Below are 19616 nucleotides of genomic sequence, written 5' to 3'. Positions count from 1 at the left end.
CAATGCCAAGAGTGGATTATTAATTGGTAAATCTGCTGCAAAATGATTTTAAAAAACAAGGAATTGTTTGTCCTGTAGATTTACCCACACAATGAGTATTATTTTCAGTTTACACTATGTAATTACCAACAGGCAAGTTTGTCTTGAAACCTGCCAGACTATATTCCATCAAAACGGATAATAGTCCTTACATGATTGGCTGCTGGTTCTGAGGTGTCCCCACCAGCAGTGGGAAATTCTCGCTTGGGGCTGCTATGGTAGCGCTCTGCTTCTTTCACCTGCACTAATTGCTCATCAAGGGCTTCCTTCTGCAGAATTAGCTTCTGGGTGTGGCCAGCTTGAACACCAAGGTCCTTTTCCAGGGCAAGGATGACTCTGTCTTTGCCTTTAATCTCATCCATCTGGGGGCAGAGAAAACAAAGTTGGCGTTAAACTTTCAAAACATCATCACTGGCACTCCAGGGCAAAGAAACAATACAATGTTCATCATCCATCACAATTTTTAAATCAAGAAGAATTTTAATTTGTTTTTGCTCTCTCTCTCCTGGTTCTGAGGAAGGATCCCAGATTAAGTATTTTTCTCCCTACAGATGCTGTGCCTGACTTGCTGAGTATTTTTAGCATTTTCTATTTTTATTTCAGATTTCCAGCACTTGCAGTTTTTGTTTTGATTTTCGAGAACTTTAGTTTGACTGTGTTCAGCAGCTCCATTGATTTACCACAATATGACATTTCCCCCACCTTCTTAGACAGCTTAGTTTTCCCCATTCCCCCATTTTCTCACTGCATCACACGTTTCTTGCTCAGGAGGGCTCCCTGCTACCACCCACCCCTCCCACCATCAATGTTCCATCCCGATCTCGCAAAAAAATTTGTTTGGATTTCCTTCTCTCCCACATGGAGTTGAATCTGGTCTCTGCTTAGCACCTACCCTTTATAACAGAGTTGATATTGGGAACTACTTCCGCATCAAACTAAGTAACTCAATAAGCCAAATTTTCCAATTCATTCCACTTTGGAAATCCACAGATGGAGGATGTGGAAGAAGGGAAGAATTCTGAGCTGGGATATTTGATGGTCCTGTGTTTTTATAGATCCTTAAGTCACCCATGGGGTAACTATGAAGTGAAGGCTCATCATGAACCTTCAGCTATTTGCCCTCCACTGAAGGGACTGCATCCTTGCCTGAAATAGCTGGCAGGCCTTTTGCTTTCATTTGACCTGTCACGTCTGTGCTGGCTCTTTCCATTTCAATATTTTTGAAATTCATTTTCAGGATCTGAGCATTGGTGACAAGGCCTGCATTTATTGCCCATCCACTTACCAATTTTGTACCCAGCTAATCGTAATCTTCCTGTAGTCGAGAGCTTTTTTTCCATTTCCATAAGACAATGCCAATTTAGGTACCATTTGCAAACTATTTAATTGTGTACCCACCCTCCTACATTTAAATCCAGATCATTTCTGTCAACCACAAAAAGCCCATTGTTTACAATGTAATGTGTCTACAAGTACAATCTGGTCAGCTTCATTCCCCAGCGCTTCTCCTGGGTACTGAATATTTTTTTTCAAGTACCTATTCAACAAAGCAGAGTTTGAGTCTGCTCCCATTGTGTATTCGGCAGTGAACTGCAGATCATGACTGCTCACTGCACAAAATGATTTTCCTCTTATCACCCCCAACTTTTTAAACCCACGTCCTTTGGTTCTTGACCCTTCATGCAAGAAATGTGTACTGATTTCCTTCCCTTCCAAAAGGTGCAAAATCTGGTCTATTCTTCACGCCCACCCTTTGTTGCAGAGTTTTTGACTGCAAATTCATATCAGTATCACAAAAGGCAACTCAAAACATTTTCCAATTCACTGCACTTAGGAAACCCCAAAATGCAGGGAGTGGAAGGAGGGAAGAAACAGTTTCCTTTTTTTCCTGCCCTTTTATGATTTTGAATACATCTATTGAATCATTTCCCTTCAGGGGAACAACCTCAGCTCTCCAGACTATCCACACAACTGAAGTCTCTCTTCCCCAAGACTATTCCATTAATTATATTTTGCACATAGATTAGAATTTTCACATCCATCTCATTGTAGGTTAACCGGAATTGTTGCAATCCCCGAGCAACAGATGAACCTGCGTTTTACAGAGGTTCAACATAATTTCCTTGTTTTTGAAGACTTAGATCCTGTGGGCTTTTTAAAAATAATTTTCTCAGCTTAACCTGCCACCTTCGAATACTTTGCACATAACTGCCTGGGTCTCTATGTTCCTCCATCCCTTTTGGAATTGTACCTTTATGTTACACGGCCTTTCGTCATTCCATCGATTCTTCTGTTAAATTTCATTTGCTACATGTCTGCCTATTTCATCACCCTGTCTATATTCTCTTTATCTATTACTATCCTATCCACCATTCCAAGTTCTGTGTTGTCTGCAAATTCTGAAAGGTGCCCTGTACACACTAGTCCAAGTCATGAATATGTATCAGGAATAGCAGTGGTCCTGGTATTGGCCCTTGGGAAACACTGTTTACTTTGCTCCAGCCTGTAAAGCAACCATTCATCATGACTCACTGCTGACATGAAGCCAATTTCACATCCATGCTGCCTCAGCTCCTTTTTATTACATGAGCTTCAACTTTGATGATCAGCTTATTATGTAGCACTTTATCAAATACCTTTTGAAAGTCCATAAACATGTACACAGCATTAACTGTATTGCCCTTAATCCACTGTTAACCCATCAAATACATTTTCAAGTTGGTTAAACATGATTCACCTTAACGAATCCATGTTTGTTCAAATGACTGTTAATTTAGCTCCTGATCAATGTTTTTAAGCAGCTTCCCTAATAATGTGGTATACTGACTCATCTGCAGACACTGGATTCATTTTTTCATCTCTTTTTTGAACAATGGTGCAACATCTGCACTTTATATGTCTGACACCACCCCTTACCCAAGAATAATTGGAAGAATACAGCCCGTATCTCTGCAATTTCCATTCGCATTTCTCTCAGCAACCAAGAATGTATTCCATTGACATCTGCTGATTTATCAACATTAAGTACAGTCAGCTATTCTATTGCAACTGCTTTATGTTTTTTTTAATCTATCCTGTATCTCAATCTCCTCCTCTTTTATTATAAATTTGCCCACATTATATTCCTTGGCAAAAGCAAATGCTGTATTCTCATTTAATATCTCTGTCATACCTGCCTTAGCCATATGTGTGGAAATAAGTTGTTGGCCTTGTCCATGTAGACAAATCCTTCAAACATTAAAAAGTAATCAGGATTTCTAACCTGTATTTCAAGAGGATTATGGCTCAAAATGGGAAAATGATGCTTCAATTGTAAAGAAGTTGATCAGAATCCATCTGAAGTTGGTTACGTTCTGGTTTCAACCACAACTCTCAGGGCTGATATACTGCTCTTTACAGGAATAGATCCAGAGAAGTACAAAGTCAGGAGCTAGGAGAGTTTCAACCAACCACCCATCCGATACTTTGTTATAGTTAAAGTTTGAGTGCAACTTGCTTAAGTAGTTACCTAACTTTTTTTTATATAAGTCACTCTTTTCTTTCTTTGCTTCCTTTTGCTTCACAATGTGCATTCACCAATATACTGTATATTTCAGATCAATATCTATATAATATCTATAAGAATAGATTCTTATAGATTCTTCTAGTTAGGAAGCATCCGGCACCCCTCCACTTGGATTCCTGGTGGATTGAGATAGAAATGGCTGCTATAGCTAAACTAAATTAGGAAAGTTCTAATTTCTACTAAAAGCAAGCTCTTCCATATATTTATATACATTGGAAACAATGTTTGTTCTTTGGGATTTATTCAGAGAGATTCTTTTAAATTACAAGATGACCAGCTGCAAAGAAGCTCATGATCAATTCTGCAAAGAAAATATTTTAGTGTATTGATATCCCTAAATTTAATCATTTCATCAATTGACAGTGTTACGTTTAGCTGCCAAGACCTTGAGCTCTGAAATTTGGAGTCTTTGCAGTAAGTATCAATCAGGTTGTATGGCATTGACAAACTATATTTGATTCCACAGGCTGGTTTAATTCTGGTAAGCTAGTTAGAAAAACATTGAACTATATGGTTTTATATTGTGCTAAGTTTTAAACCATGGATGGTTTAAGTCAGCTTTGTCAGATGGGCAGTCTGTTTCACGCAGCTTTCATGCTGCACTTTAACATCTCCACTGCACGCTGAGAGAGGAACAAAGCTGATACTAGATCTCGACTTCCTCATTAAACCCAGTTAGGGTTTGAATTTTATGGTTTTATATTTTGTTCAGTTCAAGGGTGTTTCTTGGGTTATTACCATTGTTCAGCAGAAGTGAATATTTCAGTTATTAAAAGAAACTGGGCCAATGTATCAACTTTTGGTTTTTATAATAAATTGCAATTAAAATGGCAATGCCATTTACAATACCTAAATACTCAGAGTCATCCATTGCCACCGGTACTTCTACTATTCCAGGGTTTGTATTTTTCACCTCCACCTTTCCTTTCTCCTTAACTCCCGAGTTTTCCCACTCACATCACTGACTATTCCATGACCCAACACCACTAATAGGTGCAATTGGTTAGTAATCTATTCTGATTCTTGGAAGTATTATAGCAAAATACATTTGCGATACTGTAACATTATATTGACAATTGGAGTTTTATCAATGTAAAAAATTATAAACTGCATTTACCAAGTGTGTCTCAGAGTTTTTATTTCAAAATTCTAATCCTACATACCGTACTCCCATATGTGTACATCTGCACACTCAGCTTTATATTAAAAGTATATACAGCTGCAGAAAGGGTGGATAATGTAAAAGGATCCTCTCTAGAGTCAGTATGGGTGGAAGTTAGGAACAAGAAAGGAGCAGTTACTCTACTGGGAGTATTCTATAGGCCCCCAGGTAGCAGCAGGGATACTGAGGAGCAGATTGGGAGGCAGATTTTGGCAAGGTCCAAGAATAACAGGGTTGTTATCATGGGAGACTTCAACTTCCCAAATATTGATAGGCACCTGCTTAGTACCAAAGGTTTAGATGGGGCAGAGTTTGTTAAGTGTGTCCAGGACGGATTCCTGTCACAGTACGTTGACAAGCCGACTAGAGGGAAAGCCATATTAGATCTAGTTTTAGGTAATGAACCAGGTCAGGTGACAGATCTCTCGGTGGGTGAGCATTTGGAGGACAGTGACCACCGTTCCATAACCTTTAGCATTGTCATGGACAAGGATAGGAGCAGAAAGGGCAGGAAGATATTTAATTGGGGAAGGACAAATTATGAAGCTATAAGGCTAGAACTTGCGAGAGTAAATTGGGATGACATCTTTGAAGGGAAATGTACTATGGGGATGTGGTCGTTGTTCAGGAATCTCTTGCAGGATGTTAGGGATAAGTTTGTCCCAATGAGGCAGAGAAAGAATGGCAGGGTGAAGGAACCATGGGTGACCAGAGAAGTGGAACAACTAATTAGGAGGAAGAAGGCAGTATACATAAGGCGTAGGCAGCAAGGATCAGATAGGGCTCATGAGGAATATAGGGTAGCAAGGAAGGAACTTAAGAAGAGGCTGAGGAGAGCAAGAAGGGGACATGAAAAGGCCTTGGCGAGTAGGATTAAGGAAAATCCCAAGACTTTTTTCACTTACGTGAAGAGCAGAAGGACAACGAGAGTAAAGGTAGGACTGATTAGAGACAAAGGTGGCAAGATGTGCCTGGAAGCTGTGGAAGTGGGTGAGGTTCTCAATGAATACTTCTCTTCAGTATTCACCAAGGAGAGGGGCCTTGATGACACTGAGGACAGTGTTGGTAAGGTTAATGTTCTAGAGCATGTAGCTATGAAAAGAGAGGATGTGTTGGAGCTGTTAGAAAATATCAGGACAGATAAGTCCCAGGGGCCTGACGGAATATTCCCCAGGCTGCTCCGCGAGGCGAGGGAGGAGATTGCTGAACCATTGGCTAGGATCTTTGAGTCTTTGTTGTCCACGGGAATGGTACCGGAGGATTGGAGGGTAGCAAATGTTGTCCCTATATTCAAAAAAGGTAGTAGGGATAGTCCAGGGAATTACAGACCAGTGAGCCTTACGTTTGTGGTGGGCAAGCTGTTGGAAAGGATTCTTAGAGATAGGATCTATGAGCATTTAGAGAATCATGGATTGATTAGGGACAGCCAGCATGGCTTTGTGAAGGGAAGATCATGTCTCACAAGCCTGATAGGATTCTTTGAGGAGGTGACCAGGTAGATTGATGAGGGTAGTGCAGTAGATGTGGTCTACATGGATTTTAGTAAGGCATTTGACAAGGTTCCACATGGTAGGCTTCTTCAGAAGGTCAGAAGGTCAGAGGGCATGGGATCCAGGGAGGCTTGGCAGTGTGGATTCAAAATTGGCTTGCCTGTAGAAAGCAGAGGATTGGGGTGGAGGGAGTGCATTCAGATTGGAGGGCTGTGACTAGCGGTATCCGACAAGGATTGGTTCTGGGACCTCTACTTTTCGTAATATTTATTAATGACTTGGATGAGGGGGTGGAAGGATGGGTTAGCAAGTTTGCTGATGACACAAAGGTCAGTGGTGTTGTAGATGGTGTGGAGGACTGTCGAATATTGCAGAGGGACATTGATAGATTGCAGTGGCAGGTGGAGTTCAATCCGGAGAAGTGTGAGGTGATACACTTTGGAAGGACAAACTCCAAGGCAGAGTACAAAGTTAATGGCAGGATTCTGGGTAGTGTGGAGGAGCAGAGAGATCTGGGGGTCCATATCCACAGATCCCTGAAAGTTGCCTCACAGGTGGATAGGGTAGTTAAGAAAGCTTATGAGATGTTAGCTTTCGTACGTCATGGGATCGAGTTTAAGAGCTGCGAGGTAATGATGCAGCTCTACAAAACTCTGGTTAGACCACACTTGGAGTACTGTGTCCAGTTCTGGTTGCCTCATTATAGGAAGGATGTGGAAGCATTGGAAAGGGTGCACAGGAGATTTACCAGGATGCTGCCTGGTTTAGAGAGTATATATTATGAGGCAAGACCAAGGGAGCTAGGGCTTTACTCTTTGGAGAGAAGGAGGATGAGAGGAGACATGATAGAGGTATACAAAATATTAATAGATAGAGTGGACAGCCAGCATCTCTTTCCCAGGGCACCAATGCTCAATACAAGAGGGCATGGCTTTAAAGTAATGGGTGGGAAGTTCAAGGGAGATATCAGAGGGAGGTTTTTCTCCCAGAGAGTGGTTGGTGCATGGAATGCGCTGCCTGGGGTAGTGGTGGATGCAGGTACGTTGGTCGAGTTCAAGAGATTGTTAGATAAGCATATGGAAGAATTTAAAATAGGGGGATATGTGGGAGTAAGGGGTTAGATAGTCTTAGGCATGGTTTAAAGGTCAGCACAACTGTTCTATGTTCTATGGTTCTATGGTTTTATCCTTCTCAAATGTCCTTTGCAATTTTGTTGAACAGTGTGCTGGTTGTTGGGATATTTTCTTTAAACTGCCACCATATTTGCCACATACAACTAACTGGTTAATTCAACATATGGGAACAATCCATTCACATGATCCGAAAATGCCCATTATTTTACCACAGATACTACACAGCATTTGATCTGTGATTTGATGACAATACCTTCCATTATGGTTTCTCATTTTCATGTGTCAGCTTAACATGTGCCCCATTGTTCAATGCTAATATGCTGTCATCTGATTTAAAAAAAAGAGTATTAGGGAAAATATAACATGCCATCATGAATTTCCAATCATTTTGTGTATCTGAATAAAACTTTGCCTGCACAGCATAAAACTTATTTCCATGGATACCATTAGGAAATCAATTTATGTTAATATTCTTGTCTGGTAGCACATGAATAAAGCCATGTGTTTCAGAGAAGAAAGAGGTGAACGAAATCTGGAAAAGCCCCAGCACCAAAGTGATGCAGCAGAAAGTTTCCACCACAAGATGATGCTGGTTTCCCTTTCTATATCAGTACACTTGTGACATCTAGTGATAGCCGATTCTCAGGGAAAACAGGGCTTGAGCTCCATGACTAAAGGATGAATACAGTTAAAGAGGTGACCTTGTCAGATAACTCCATCAACATCCAAGTGGGTGACCTCACCAGTTACTATGGCCATCTCATTGGCACTTGCCTGACATGATGAGAGAGGCACCCTCCACAGCACAGGGAAACAGGGATAACAGATTTTTCATTTGAATTGCAAAGATGGCCTCCCTTTCAATACCTATTTCAAATTGCACAGGCTCACTTCATTTGGAATCAGGGCCAGCACCAGGCGTGCTACCTCCTGAGTACTTGCGCCCAAATCTCACTGAATGCCCCCAATCTGCCATAGCCCTCGAGTTTCCTTGGCCAATTATGCAGCTTTGGGACTTATTTTTCCTTAATGTATCTATGAAGTGTCTTGGCAGCGAGCTTCATCATTAAAATATAATTGCAATTTCTCACTGAGATGAACAGTGGATGAGTGATGGATGGAAAAAAAAGAAAAAATTTCTACCACACAGTCGAAGCTTTTGTGGGGTACACTACTGAGTTTTATCAAAGTCCGATCATAAAGTTAGCACCGCAGTATGCACTTACTTAAATTAGATGTGCATCCTCGATATAAACGACACTCATACTCATGGGAGTCATGAAAGATACATAGTAATGCAAAATAATGTGTGATGGTTGTGCAAAGCCATTCAGCACAAAGCCCCTGCTCAACTTCGGTATCACACATTGCAGGGGGACATAATTGGAGAGCTGAGGCCTATTTTAGAGTTAGATGGGGGAGGAAGGGGGGCTGACATTACTACCAGGAGTCCAAGCCACTTGTCATCTCCAAGGTAGGTCACAGTGGTTTTCATGGTATTAAGTCCCATATCTTCCCCAATATTACCCTTTATTCTGATCTTGTCGGCGCCTGCAATCAGCTCTCTGCCAGTACCCACCCTGTTTCGGGGTGAGGAAGTCACTACCGAGTAAACACTGAAGTGTCGTTTGGGTTCCATCGTGGAGCATTTGGATTTCGTATTTACTCTCTCTATGTTTCTCTACATCTACGTCTTATCTTCAGACAACGGTGGTTGTTGAAGAAGCCCTTGCTCATGTTTCACCTTATGGCTTGCGGAACTGAACTTTAAGAACCATTCCGGAACTTGGAGTTTGGGACTTTGTCACACACACACACGAAGAGTTTAGTTTTGGGGTTAACGTTCGAGGTTTAACATTTTTGAATTCTAACATACTAACATTTTTACTTTTATTCTACGTATTATCATAAGTAGTGATTAATAAAATAGTTTTTAACACTGAATCATGCTCAGTGTGTTTCTTTTGTTGCTGGTTCGTGACAAAATTCTTCTCCTCACTATCCAGCTCCATCCTCTTCAATTCCATCTGCTTCATTGCTAGATCAGCCTCTATCTTCATCTGAGTTATCTTTTGTTCAGTCTCTAATTTCTTTTGTTCGGCCTCTAATCTCTTTTCCTCTTGTTCAGCCTCTAATCTTTGCCAGCTGCACCTGTGCCTCAGAAATTGCTATTTCACTGCCAGGAAACTGTTTTAACACTTCCTTCTCAAACACCTTCTTTTCCACATAATGGCCAGCTATCAATCTCTGAATATCTGCCTTTCTCATAGACTGCTTTACTTCTGTAAGGTTTAACCTTGTAGCAATCTTTATCAGATCATCCTTTTTTTTTGATTACCTCCCAATTTAATCTCCGGTTTACCTGGATTGTCCTTGTAACTCTTTTGAAAGGTTTTAGGTTGTCCCCATTTGGATTTATGGGTTAAAGCATAATCATCTGCCAACCTAGCAGTTTCTTGTAAAGTTTCCACTCCCTTTTCATTTAAATATGTTGTTAATTCAGCTGGAACACATCTTTTAAAGTCTTCCACTAATATCTTCTCTCTGGCCAAGCTGACCACCTTTTTGGCCAAGCTTGATTTCAGCACCATTCCCTCTCTGACCAATCCAGACCCTAGCTTGATCACCATCCATCCCCACAACCCCAATCTCTATTCCCTATTGCCTTGCCCCCAATCTGACTGCATCCCCTTCCCCAATCCCTTATCCATGCTCCTGATCCCCTTTACCCTCCAATGATGCCCCAATCAATCCTTTCCAATCAGCAAACTCTTTCCCTTGCCGACTGCAATCTGTTACCTTTAGTGATTTCCATTGCCAGCTCTGAAATATGAGGAAGACTTTGTGTGCACAAACTTGGACCTAATGTGCAGTAGAACATCACTGCTAGTCTTCACATATAACTAACACATCCCCACCTCCCTCAATCCCACCCCTACCCACACAGTACCTATTTAATGCACTTGACCAGGTTGCCGTAGTTTCGAGCCCAAGACATCTACATTAAGTATGATAGGATGAGAAATTTAAAAGCATGGATGGGGAAAGACTGTCTAATCTATTAACTTCACTCTTTGTACAAACTGTATTGAATTCCAACCATCATGGGACTCTAGCCAAACAAATTACTTTTCTTCCAGAAATATTCTACAATCAGCAAAGATAAATAATAATGCCTGAATGTGTGCCTAATATCATCTCAGATTTTATACATCCTTATCCTGGCATTTATACAGCTTAAGAAAGCTCAGGAACTATGATGTTGCACACAGCAGTTAACCAGCTGTGTCTGCATTTATATAACCCTTTAAACCTGTTCTTATCCAACTACTCATCCAACTTTTATTAATCCCTTAAATCAACACATCAACCATTTTGAACAGTTCTTCAATGGCAAGGATTTTTCTATTTCAAAACTCAGATATTTATTATTATCACCATCTATTTCCCACACTAACATTCCAAGTCAGATATCATGTTTATGTGTATTATTATTCCCAGATACAGATAATTCAAAAAAAACATTCCTCGAATCACACTGCAAAGTCCATTTTCCTAATGAAAACAAACCAAGACTTTAGACTTGAACAAAAGAATCAGCTTTAGGTTTCACTCTGATGTGCTGGATTAGTGATTAACTTGGGAATTAAAATGGTGGGACTGAAACAATGGGTTGGTTGAAGTATTAGGGTCAAGCAAGAAAATTAAAGGATTCCAGCAGTTTACAAGCACTATAGCAAGATCCCTACTGATTGCAGATGCAAATGGAAGCTAATGGAGGATACATCTGAAGCCATCAAACTCTTAGTTTCTTATGGAGACACTAAAGAGTGCAGATGCTGGAATCTGGAGCTAAAAAGACAGCTGGAGGAACTCAACGGGTCAGGCAGCATCTTTGGAGGGAAAAGAAAGGCCGACGTTTCAGGTTGAGACTCTGCATCAGGACTGAGAGCATAGAGGGAGGATAGCCAGTACAAGAGAGAAGGGGAGAGGTGAGGCAGGGGCTGGTAGATGATAGGTGGATCTAGGTGGAGTGAGGGATGATGGGCAGATGAAGCCAGGTGGGGGAGGGGGATAGGGAGGAGGGTGAAGTTGGGAGACAGGAGGCTAGGGGTGATAGGTGGAAAATGTCAAGGAAAACAAAAGGGTAGAACAGGCCAGGTGGGGGGAGGGGAGGGTAAAGGTAGATGACCCATCAGCCCATCATCTCTCACTCCACCAAGATCCACCTATCACCTCCCAGCTCCTGCTTCAGCTTTCCCCCTCTGCCCTTAATTATGGATATACTCTCTCTACGCTCTCAGTTTGCTTTTTGCTGTCGTTTTCTTATGCTCCAGTAGCTTGCTGGGGAAAAAAAACAGATACCAACCCATGCAATGTTTACTGTAGGAACGTATCTCTTTTTAGAAATGTTTTAAAAAGGACAGCTACTCTTGCCCCTCAAACAATAACAAAATATTGACTTAAAGTAGCTATTAACTCCCAACATTTTTTTTAACATATGGGACTGGAGGTAAATGATGTGAACTGGTACCCATTGTTGAACTTTGTTTGACTGAATGGCTGATGGGATAAGTCTGTTGCTGAGGTCAATGTGTCCCATTCACAACTCTGCCAATTTTCAGCTTGCTCATTGCAATGAGTTCAAAATTTTGAGAGCCTCAATGCCCTATCCTGACCTCTCCTCAGCTGAGTGAGCATCAGTGCGGAGCATGCTACACTGTAAAATGTACTCTCAGGTCTAAACAATCAGAAAATCAATAATCTTTGCACATTTAAATGGAGTTGGAAAGAGAGAATATCATTCAAAAGATTCCCGCAGTAAAGTACAGAAAAATATGTTGTTCTACTTTGTCAAATAAGTAAGAATGCACATGCAGAAACCTAAAGAAGAGCAATTCTAAGTTATAACCTCAGTCTTCAGTTATCTGGGTTCAGCAATTAGCAAAATGAGAGGCTTGTGAAATGAGAGGAATCTGACCCTGGTCCACCTTTCGATGCAGTTGGAACAGAAAAGGATTGGCGAGTTGTGAGTGGGGAGATCTGTGGTTGGTGATGGCAGCTGAAAATGAGGGGGGGGGGAGGGGGATGGGGTGTTGGTGGGGTCAGAGCCTGAGCCAGATGGGGAGAGACTAGCGGGTTCTGGTTTAGGCTGGTCAGGAGGTAGATCACTGGGTGGGAAGGTGGTGGGGATGAATGAGAGCCTGGTCCAATCATCAGAGGAATTGGTTGGTGGGTGAGCTTGAGGCCCAGCCATACAGAGATAGGTTGGAGGGTAGGGTCAGGACCTGGGCTTAGCAGAGAGGAATTGGTATGTGTGTGAAGGATCAGGAGCTGAGTGGGGCAGAGTTCAGGTGAAGGGGAAATCAAGGAGTGGAGCAGAATGGGGATGTGGCGTGTAATGTATTGGTAACATGGTGGTGGGTAGGGGAGAGAGGGATCCAGTCCAGAATGAACAAGTAGCTGCCTCAGGTGTGCCCAATAATGGTCTCTCCAGAAAATGTCCAATTTTCCCTCAATGGTCCAAAAGGAGTTTTCCATGTGGACTGGCGTAACACGTGGACAGGTGACATGGAAACTGCATTAAATTCATCGGTGTGACTCAAGTTGAGAAGTGCCTCATCTGTTCTATTTTCACATAACTTCCCAAAAAAGTAATTACTGCAATCCACCCACATACATTTTCAAATCATAGTGTGAAATAATCTCATTATCTTTAATTGTTTAATCTAATTTCCAGTCAAACTACTTTATTTTTGTGACCATTATATTTTACTGCAGTACAGCCACATTGCAGTGTCTGCTTTTGTAAGAGAAAATAATTCAAAATTTTGGGCCACACTGTCTGCCTTTGTGAGAGAAAATAATTCCAAATTTTGAAAAAGCACAACCATTTCAAAAACAATCCCTCAAAATCAATCTGTCGGTGATTCAGTATTACATCAGATTTTAATGACTTTAAAACACAGCTATTTATATGGCAGCCATTGCAGAGAGGATCCTAACGTGTCACAGTAGCTAATCAACAGAGTGTATTATTCTGATGAAGGATTGAGTACCTAAAACATTAACTGCTTCTGTTTCCACAGATGCTACGTGACTTGCTCAATGTTTCCAGCACTTTCAGGTCTCCAGCATCTGCAGTCTTTTGATTTTCACTTTAGCTGTTGGTTCTTCTATGCTATCAAATAAATATCTTATGATCAATCCACCAATATTTTGACTGGATCAATTTTAGTCAGTTGTCTCCCTCAATCTTTCCCAACACCATAATATCTAATCCAATGGCACATACCAATCATGTTCACTTCTCCAACCCTGACCTCCCTTACACCATCATTTTCCGTTTGCATCCCGTAACTCATCGTCCATCAAATTTGCTACCAACTTCTGCCCTGCCCTCAAATTTACTTGGTCCATTTCTGACCACCCTCTCTCCCTTTTCTTGATCTCTCTGTCTCCGTACCAGTAGACAGACTGACTATCTGGTGACATTTATTACAAACCCACTGTTACCGAGACGACACCTCCTCCCGCCCTGTCACTTGTAAGGACGCCATTCCTTTCTCTCAGTTCCTCCATCTCGGCCCCATCTGTTCTCAAGATGAGGCCTTCCAGTCCAGGACATGTGAGATGTCCTCCTTTTTCAGAGAACAGAGCTTCCCCCCTACTGTGGTTGACTGAGCCCTCGCCCACATGTCCTCTATTCCCCATGCTCTGCTCTTACCTCACCTCACCCCAGACAGAACAGGGACAGAGTTCCCCTGGTCCTTACCTTTCCCCCCACCAACCTACTCATCCAACACATCAATCTTCAAAACTTCTGCCATCTACAACGGGATCCCACCACCAGCCACATCCTCCCCTCCCCATTCCTTTCTGCTTTCCGCAGGGAGTGTACTCTCCGTGACTCCCCGGTTCACTCATCTCTCCCCTCTCCAGGCACTTTCCCCTGCCACTGTAGGAAGTGTAATGCCTGTCCCTACATCTCCTCCCTCACCACCATCCAGAGACTTACACAGCTCTTCCAAGTGAGGCAGAGATTCATGTGCATCTCCTCCAAATCTAGGTGTTGCATTTGGCGCTCATGATATGGCCTCCACTACATAGGTGCGACCGAACGCAGACTAGGTGACCGCTTTGCCGAGCACCTGCACTCCATCCACCGTGGCCTTCTGGACCTCCCAGTTGGCAGCCATTTTAATTCCCCTCCCCATTCCCACACTGACCTGTCCGTCCTCGACCTCCTCCAGTGCCAGGGCTAAACGCAAACTTCAGGCCGAACACAAACTAGAGGAACAGCATCTCACGTTCTGCCTGAGTAGGCTACAACCCAACGGCATGAACATTGAATTCTCCAATTTCAGGTAAACTGCTCCCACTATGTCCTTTTCCTCTCTCCTCCTGATCGCCCCAGTTCTTCCTACACACACCTCACCCTATTCTTTCCCCTCCTCCACCCACTACACCTGCCCATCACTCACAGACTCCTCCCACTAGGTCTCCTCCCCCTACTTTTCTCATCAGCCTACCCCACCTCCCTTGTTTGGTTCCGTGCTCCATCCGCTCTTCTGATCAGATTCCATCTGCAGTCTTTTGCTGCCTCCACCTATCACCTCCCAGCCCCTGTTGCGATTTCCACTCTTCCCACTCCCATCTGTCTATCACCCCTCCTCACCTGGATCCACCTAGCGCTTGCCAGCTCTTGCTCTCCCCCATCCTCTCATCACTTCATCCTGGCTATCTCCCCTCCATCTTTCAGTCCATATGAAGGGTCTTGACCCAAAATGTCGACTGTCCATTTCCCTCCACAGATGCCACCTGACCCACTGAGTTCCTCCAACAGTTTGTGTGTTGCTCCAGATTCTAGCATCTGCAGTCTCTGGTGTCATTCCTTTTTGTTTCCTCGCTGTGTACAGTCTGACCTGCTGGACATGTCCCAATATGCTGGAACCACAACAAATTACACACATAGTAGCTTAACCGGATCCCACCTGCCACATGTCCGCACCCTATCGAAGAAACTGCCTGGATTGCACCCTCTTTTCGACGTTACACAGACTAATTTATTCCTCTCTTTCTCAGGTCTGGTGAAGGGTACCCCATTTGACCCATTAACAGTTTCTCTTTTCACTTGGATGTTGCCTGACCTGCTTAGGTTTTCCAGCATTTTCCATTTTCTGTTTCTGTCACACTGGCTCAGTTTGTCTTCTCCTACTCATTAAGTCTAACCTGCCAGCCACATCCCACAACCTTGCCATTAACAACCACATTACACAGACCAAGAAGCTTAATGTGCTGGGAACTATTGCCATCCTATCACAGACATTCCCTTTGTTCTACCCATCCATCCACCAGCTTCTCTCCTACTGAAAATTCACTTGCATCTCTTTCCCAGTTCTGACAACGGGTCACAGACCCAATATATTGACTATTTCTCTTTCTACAGATGCCTTGCTGAGTATTTCCAGCATTTTCTGATTTTGTTTCAGATTTCCAGCATCTGCAGTTTTTTTTAACATTTTCATTTCTTGTACATCATGCCTCCCTTCACCTCATTGTTCACGGTAGCATCTTCAAGTTATTTGGTTTCAAGGCTATGGAATCCTTCCTTAAATCCCTCTATACTGTATATACCAACTCCCACTCTTTTAAGGTCCATCATTATAATCCAGCTTTTGGTTATCACCTCTTCCCATGTGGTGTATCAACACCTTTTACTGTTGAGACATTTCAAAGATGAGGCAATAAGTCAATGTTATAGCTTAATTATTTTCTTTGAAAACTTTATCAATATGTGACTTTGCCTATAAATGTTTGAGCACCTCACCTTGAAAGGGATTAACATTTAGGCAATGAGACAAAATGACATTTACTTTTTTTTTGTGTTGGGGTTGCTCCATTGACATATTATTGGTGTGACCAATATCACTGAGGATGATTTAATAATCTGTGTCTTAAACATAAGTGGCTTTTTGGCTGGAGGAGAAAATTAAACATTGAATAACCCTAAAGAATCCATCTGCTAAAGAGAAGAAACTACCTCCTAAAATGTTCTCTTCTATCTGTTTCTGTCTAGATGGACAATGTCATACAAATAGTCAAAGTGGAAAATGTAAAACACAAAAGCACTCAATCCATACCAAGTATTTTAGCAAAGAAATATTGCAGGTATCTAAGAAAGGAGCTGCTGTCTAAGAATTTATTCTCTATTTATAAATCTATTACAGCTAAGAACATGGCATGCCCCAAGGACTGATTTGAGTCTATGAATTATCAAGGATGATGAGTTGTCTCACTAAAGGCGTGAGAACAAATGCATTTTTTAATGAATTCCTGTCACGTTTTTCCAACACTTGCATTGAAATTACACCTCTTCCATGCAAAGGTTAAATGGGTGTAAATGAAATTTCATTTCCAATGAAACTGAGTCGAACAGTTTTAATTGTTGCTATACTTACCATCCTTTAAAACTCTGCCATTTAAGCAAAATTTTAATTTATGGATTTAATTTTTAGGATCCAATTTTGATATACTCATGCTGTTAAGCTTAGCATAAATCTCTCAAAACCATCACATGTATTAACAGCTTTTGCAGTCTTAGTTGATGCAACAAATGCAGGATCCGTGAAACTATATGAACCACAACTTTTTAAACCATGCTATTTTCACTGTGAAAATAATTAAAATGTTAGGTCTTTTTGTCTTATTAAATGAGATGTAACTAGGCTTTTAACAGTGTACCAAGCTGCAATTACTGCTGAAGGCCAGCTCTCACCCCTAAAAAAATAACTTTACAGATGTGGAATCTCATTCCTTCAGGGTAACTGAAATTCATTGACTTTTAGAAAAACTGTTTTTAATTTAAATATCTCTTAAGTTTATATTTCAGCTTCTCTTTTAATTCAACACGTATGTCCCAATCATTGTGTCACTTTCTTCTTTCTCATCTGTAAGAATTCTTAAATCTGATTGGCTGATTAGAACGCACGATGCCTGCAATATTGTTTGATGCCATTAATGGTGCCAAATTCAAAATTGAACTGGAATGGAGCAAACTCTCACTCTAGTACCCACTAGCTCTGAGAAGACTTTTCTCAAGGTTCAGAAGCAATCACCAAGCATTAGCCACTGGTTGAAATATCCAGCCCAGCATATTGTCAGCCACTTGGCCAATGTGCCACAGAAATTGCAGCGAAGTTACTTTGCCAAACACACCCACCACTGAGAGTGCACACAAGGTATTAGGCATCTCAGCTCCTGGTTTTCTCTAGATTCATATAATCAAGTGCTCAAAACATTTCCCCCTGTGCTCCCGCTTTGAAAGAACTCCTCTTGCATTCTTCTGCTGTAGATATTGGCTGAGTTTGCCAATGAAATTGGTCTTGAGATTTCCAAAAGTGCTTCAGTTCTGGACAGGAGGAGAAAATGTGGCATTGGTCAGCACGCTGCTGCTTTCACAACCAGAAGAATCAGTGGATAGGGTCATTTTATGCCATGGATGAGCAGGGGACTAGAGACCTTTGCTGTCCTGAGCAAAGGTGGAAATTCCAAGTTAGAACTGAAATGCAGCAAATGGTCTCCCTCCCTGACCTTCCTCTCTGTTCCTGGGGCAGGAAACACTGTGGGGGGTTAACACAATAATTTAAACCACAAAAACATCCTTATTCAAATAAAAATTAAACTGTGTAAATTATATCATTCACCTTACAAAAATCAGATGCAAAGGAATATACAGTAGAAATATCAATGGAAAGCAACTTTAACATGCAGCTTGTCAGGTTGTGATGAATCAAACCTATTCTTGCTCCCTGCTGTATCTAATCAATAAATCCATTTGGATAGTGTTTGTCAACTAAAATGACCGCCTTGGTGTTACTCTGTACCTTGCATTCATTCACACACCATGCCCAATATCTTCCACCAATAGATTTAAGAATACAAATTTGGCCAGCTACTCAATGGGCAATAGACATGTTGCCTTACACCTTGAGGAGAAATTGCATTTGGAGTTGTAAAGATGCACAATTGCTTGGCTGATATTAGCTGCTGACTCACTAAACTTCAGCCTCCACTGCAGGAACAGAGTAAGTATTTTTGCTGCATGCTTACTTGGTAGCTGTTATGCACCTTGCAGTGGGAATGAGCTGCGTAAGAGAGCAGCATTCATTAGAACATGGCTACCTATTATAACTAATTACATGAAAGCAGCTTGAACTGAGTAAACATCCCTGGCAACCTCACTGAGAAATTGAAGCTGAACAGTGGAAGAGGAGACAAGGGAAATAATTATGACAGCATTTCTAGACACTTTTGAAGGCGGGGAGAAAAGAACTAAAGGAGGAATTGTTTAATGAGGGCTTTACAGAGTATTGGAGACACAAGGGACTGTAGATGCTGGAATCAAACTGCTGAAGGGACTCAGCAGGTCAGGCAGGATCTCCCTTCTACAGATGCTGCCTGACCCGCTGAGTTCCTCCAGCAGTTTGTTGTTTGCTTTACAGAGCAAGTTGAGAGGCTGAAAGTTTACAGCCAGTCAGGAAAGCAGAAGTGATGGTGCATCCAAGGGCAGAATCAGCAAAACAAATGGCATAGACTATAGGAAGTTAAATTCTCACCTCTGAGAAGAAGAGCTTCTCCAACTAGTTATTGGTGATATTCTTACATTCATATGTCCTAATTTTGAACTTCCCATAAGCGGAAACCTCTTTATACCTCTGTAAATTGAAAGGCCTCTTTAAAGTCACTCTCAGATTTCTCTTTAGATAAAAAGAGCCCTGGTCTGATCCATCTTTCTTGATCATTGTATCTTCTGGTAACATACTTGCAAAATCTTTCTGGCACTTAGTCCAGTGAGCAAACCACATCTGTTATGGCTGGTTACAAACATACAATCTTACTGTTGCCAGCTTGTTCCAAATATTGCTGGGTTTCAGATGTCAAGGCTCCAAGATCCAAAATTCCCTTGCTAACCCTCTCGTTACTAATATCGGGGAGGAGGTACAGGAGCCTGAAGGCCCAAACTCAATGATTTGAGAATAGCTTCTTCTGCCATCAGATTTCTGAATGGTCCATGAACCCATGAACACTACCTCGTTATTCCTTTTTTGCACTATTTATTTATTCTGTAATTTATAGTAATTTTATGTCTTTGCACTGTACTGCTGCTGCAAAACAACAAATTTCATGACATACAAGTCAGTGATAATAAGCCTGATTCTACTTCT

General features: G+C 41.7%; 1 protein-coding gene across 1 annotated transcript in view; it reads right to left on the bottom strand.

Moving 5' to 3' along the window:
* LOC127582551 (janus kinase and microtubule-interacting protein 1-like) overlaps positions 1 to 19616 on the bottom strand; it is a 183999-nt gene that overhangs the window by 102128 nt on the left and 62255 nt on the right. Inside the window, 1 exon segment of the mRNA XM_052037908.1 lies at positions 192 to 401. Coding sequence (XP_051893868.1) covers positions 192 to 401 — 210 coding nt within the window.

Source organism: Pristis pectinata, chromosome 2 (genome assembly GCF_009764475.1).
Source record: "Pristis pectinata isolate sPriPec2 chromosome 2, sPriPec2.1.pri, whole genome shotgun sequence".
NCBI lineage: Eukaryota > Metazoa > Chordata > Chondrichthyes > Rhinopristiformes > Pristidae > Pristis > Pristis pectinata.
The sequence above is the reverse complement of the archived record's forward strand: the minus strand, read 5'-3'. Positions and strand labels throughout refer to the sequence as shown.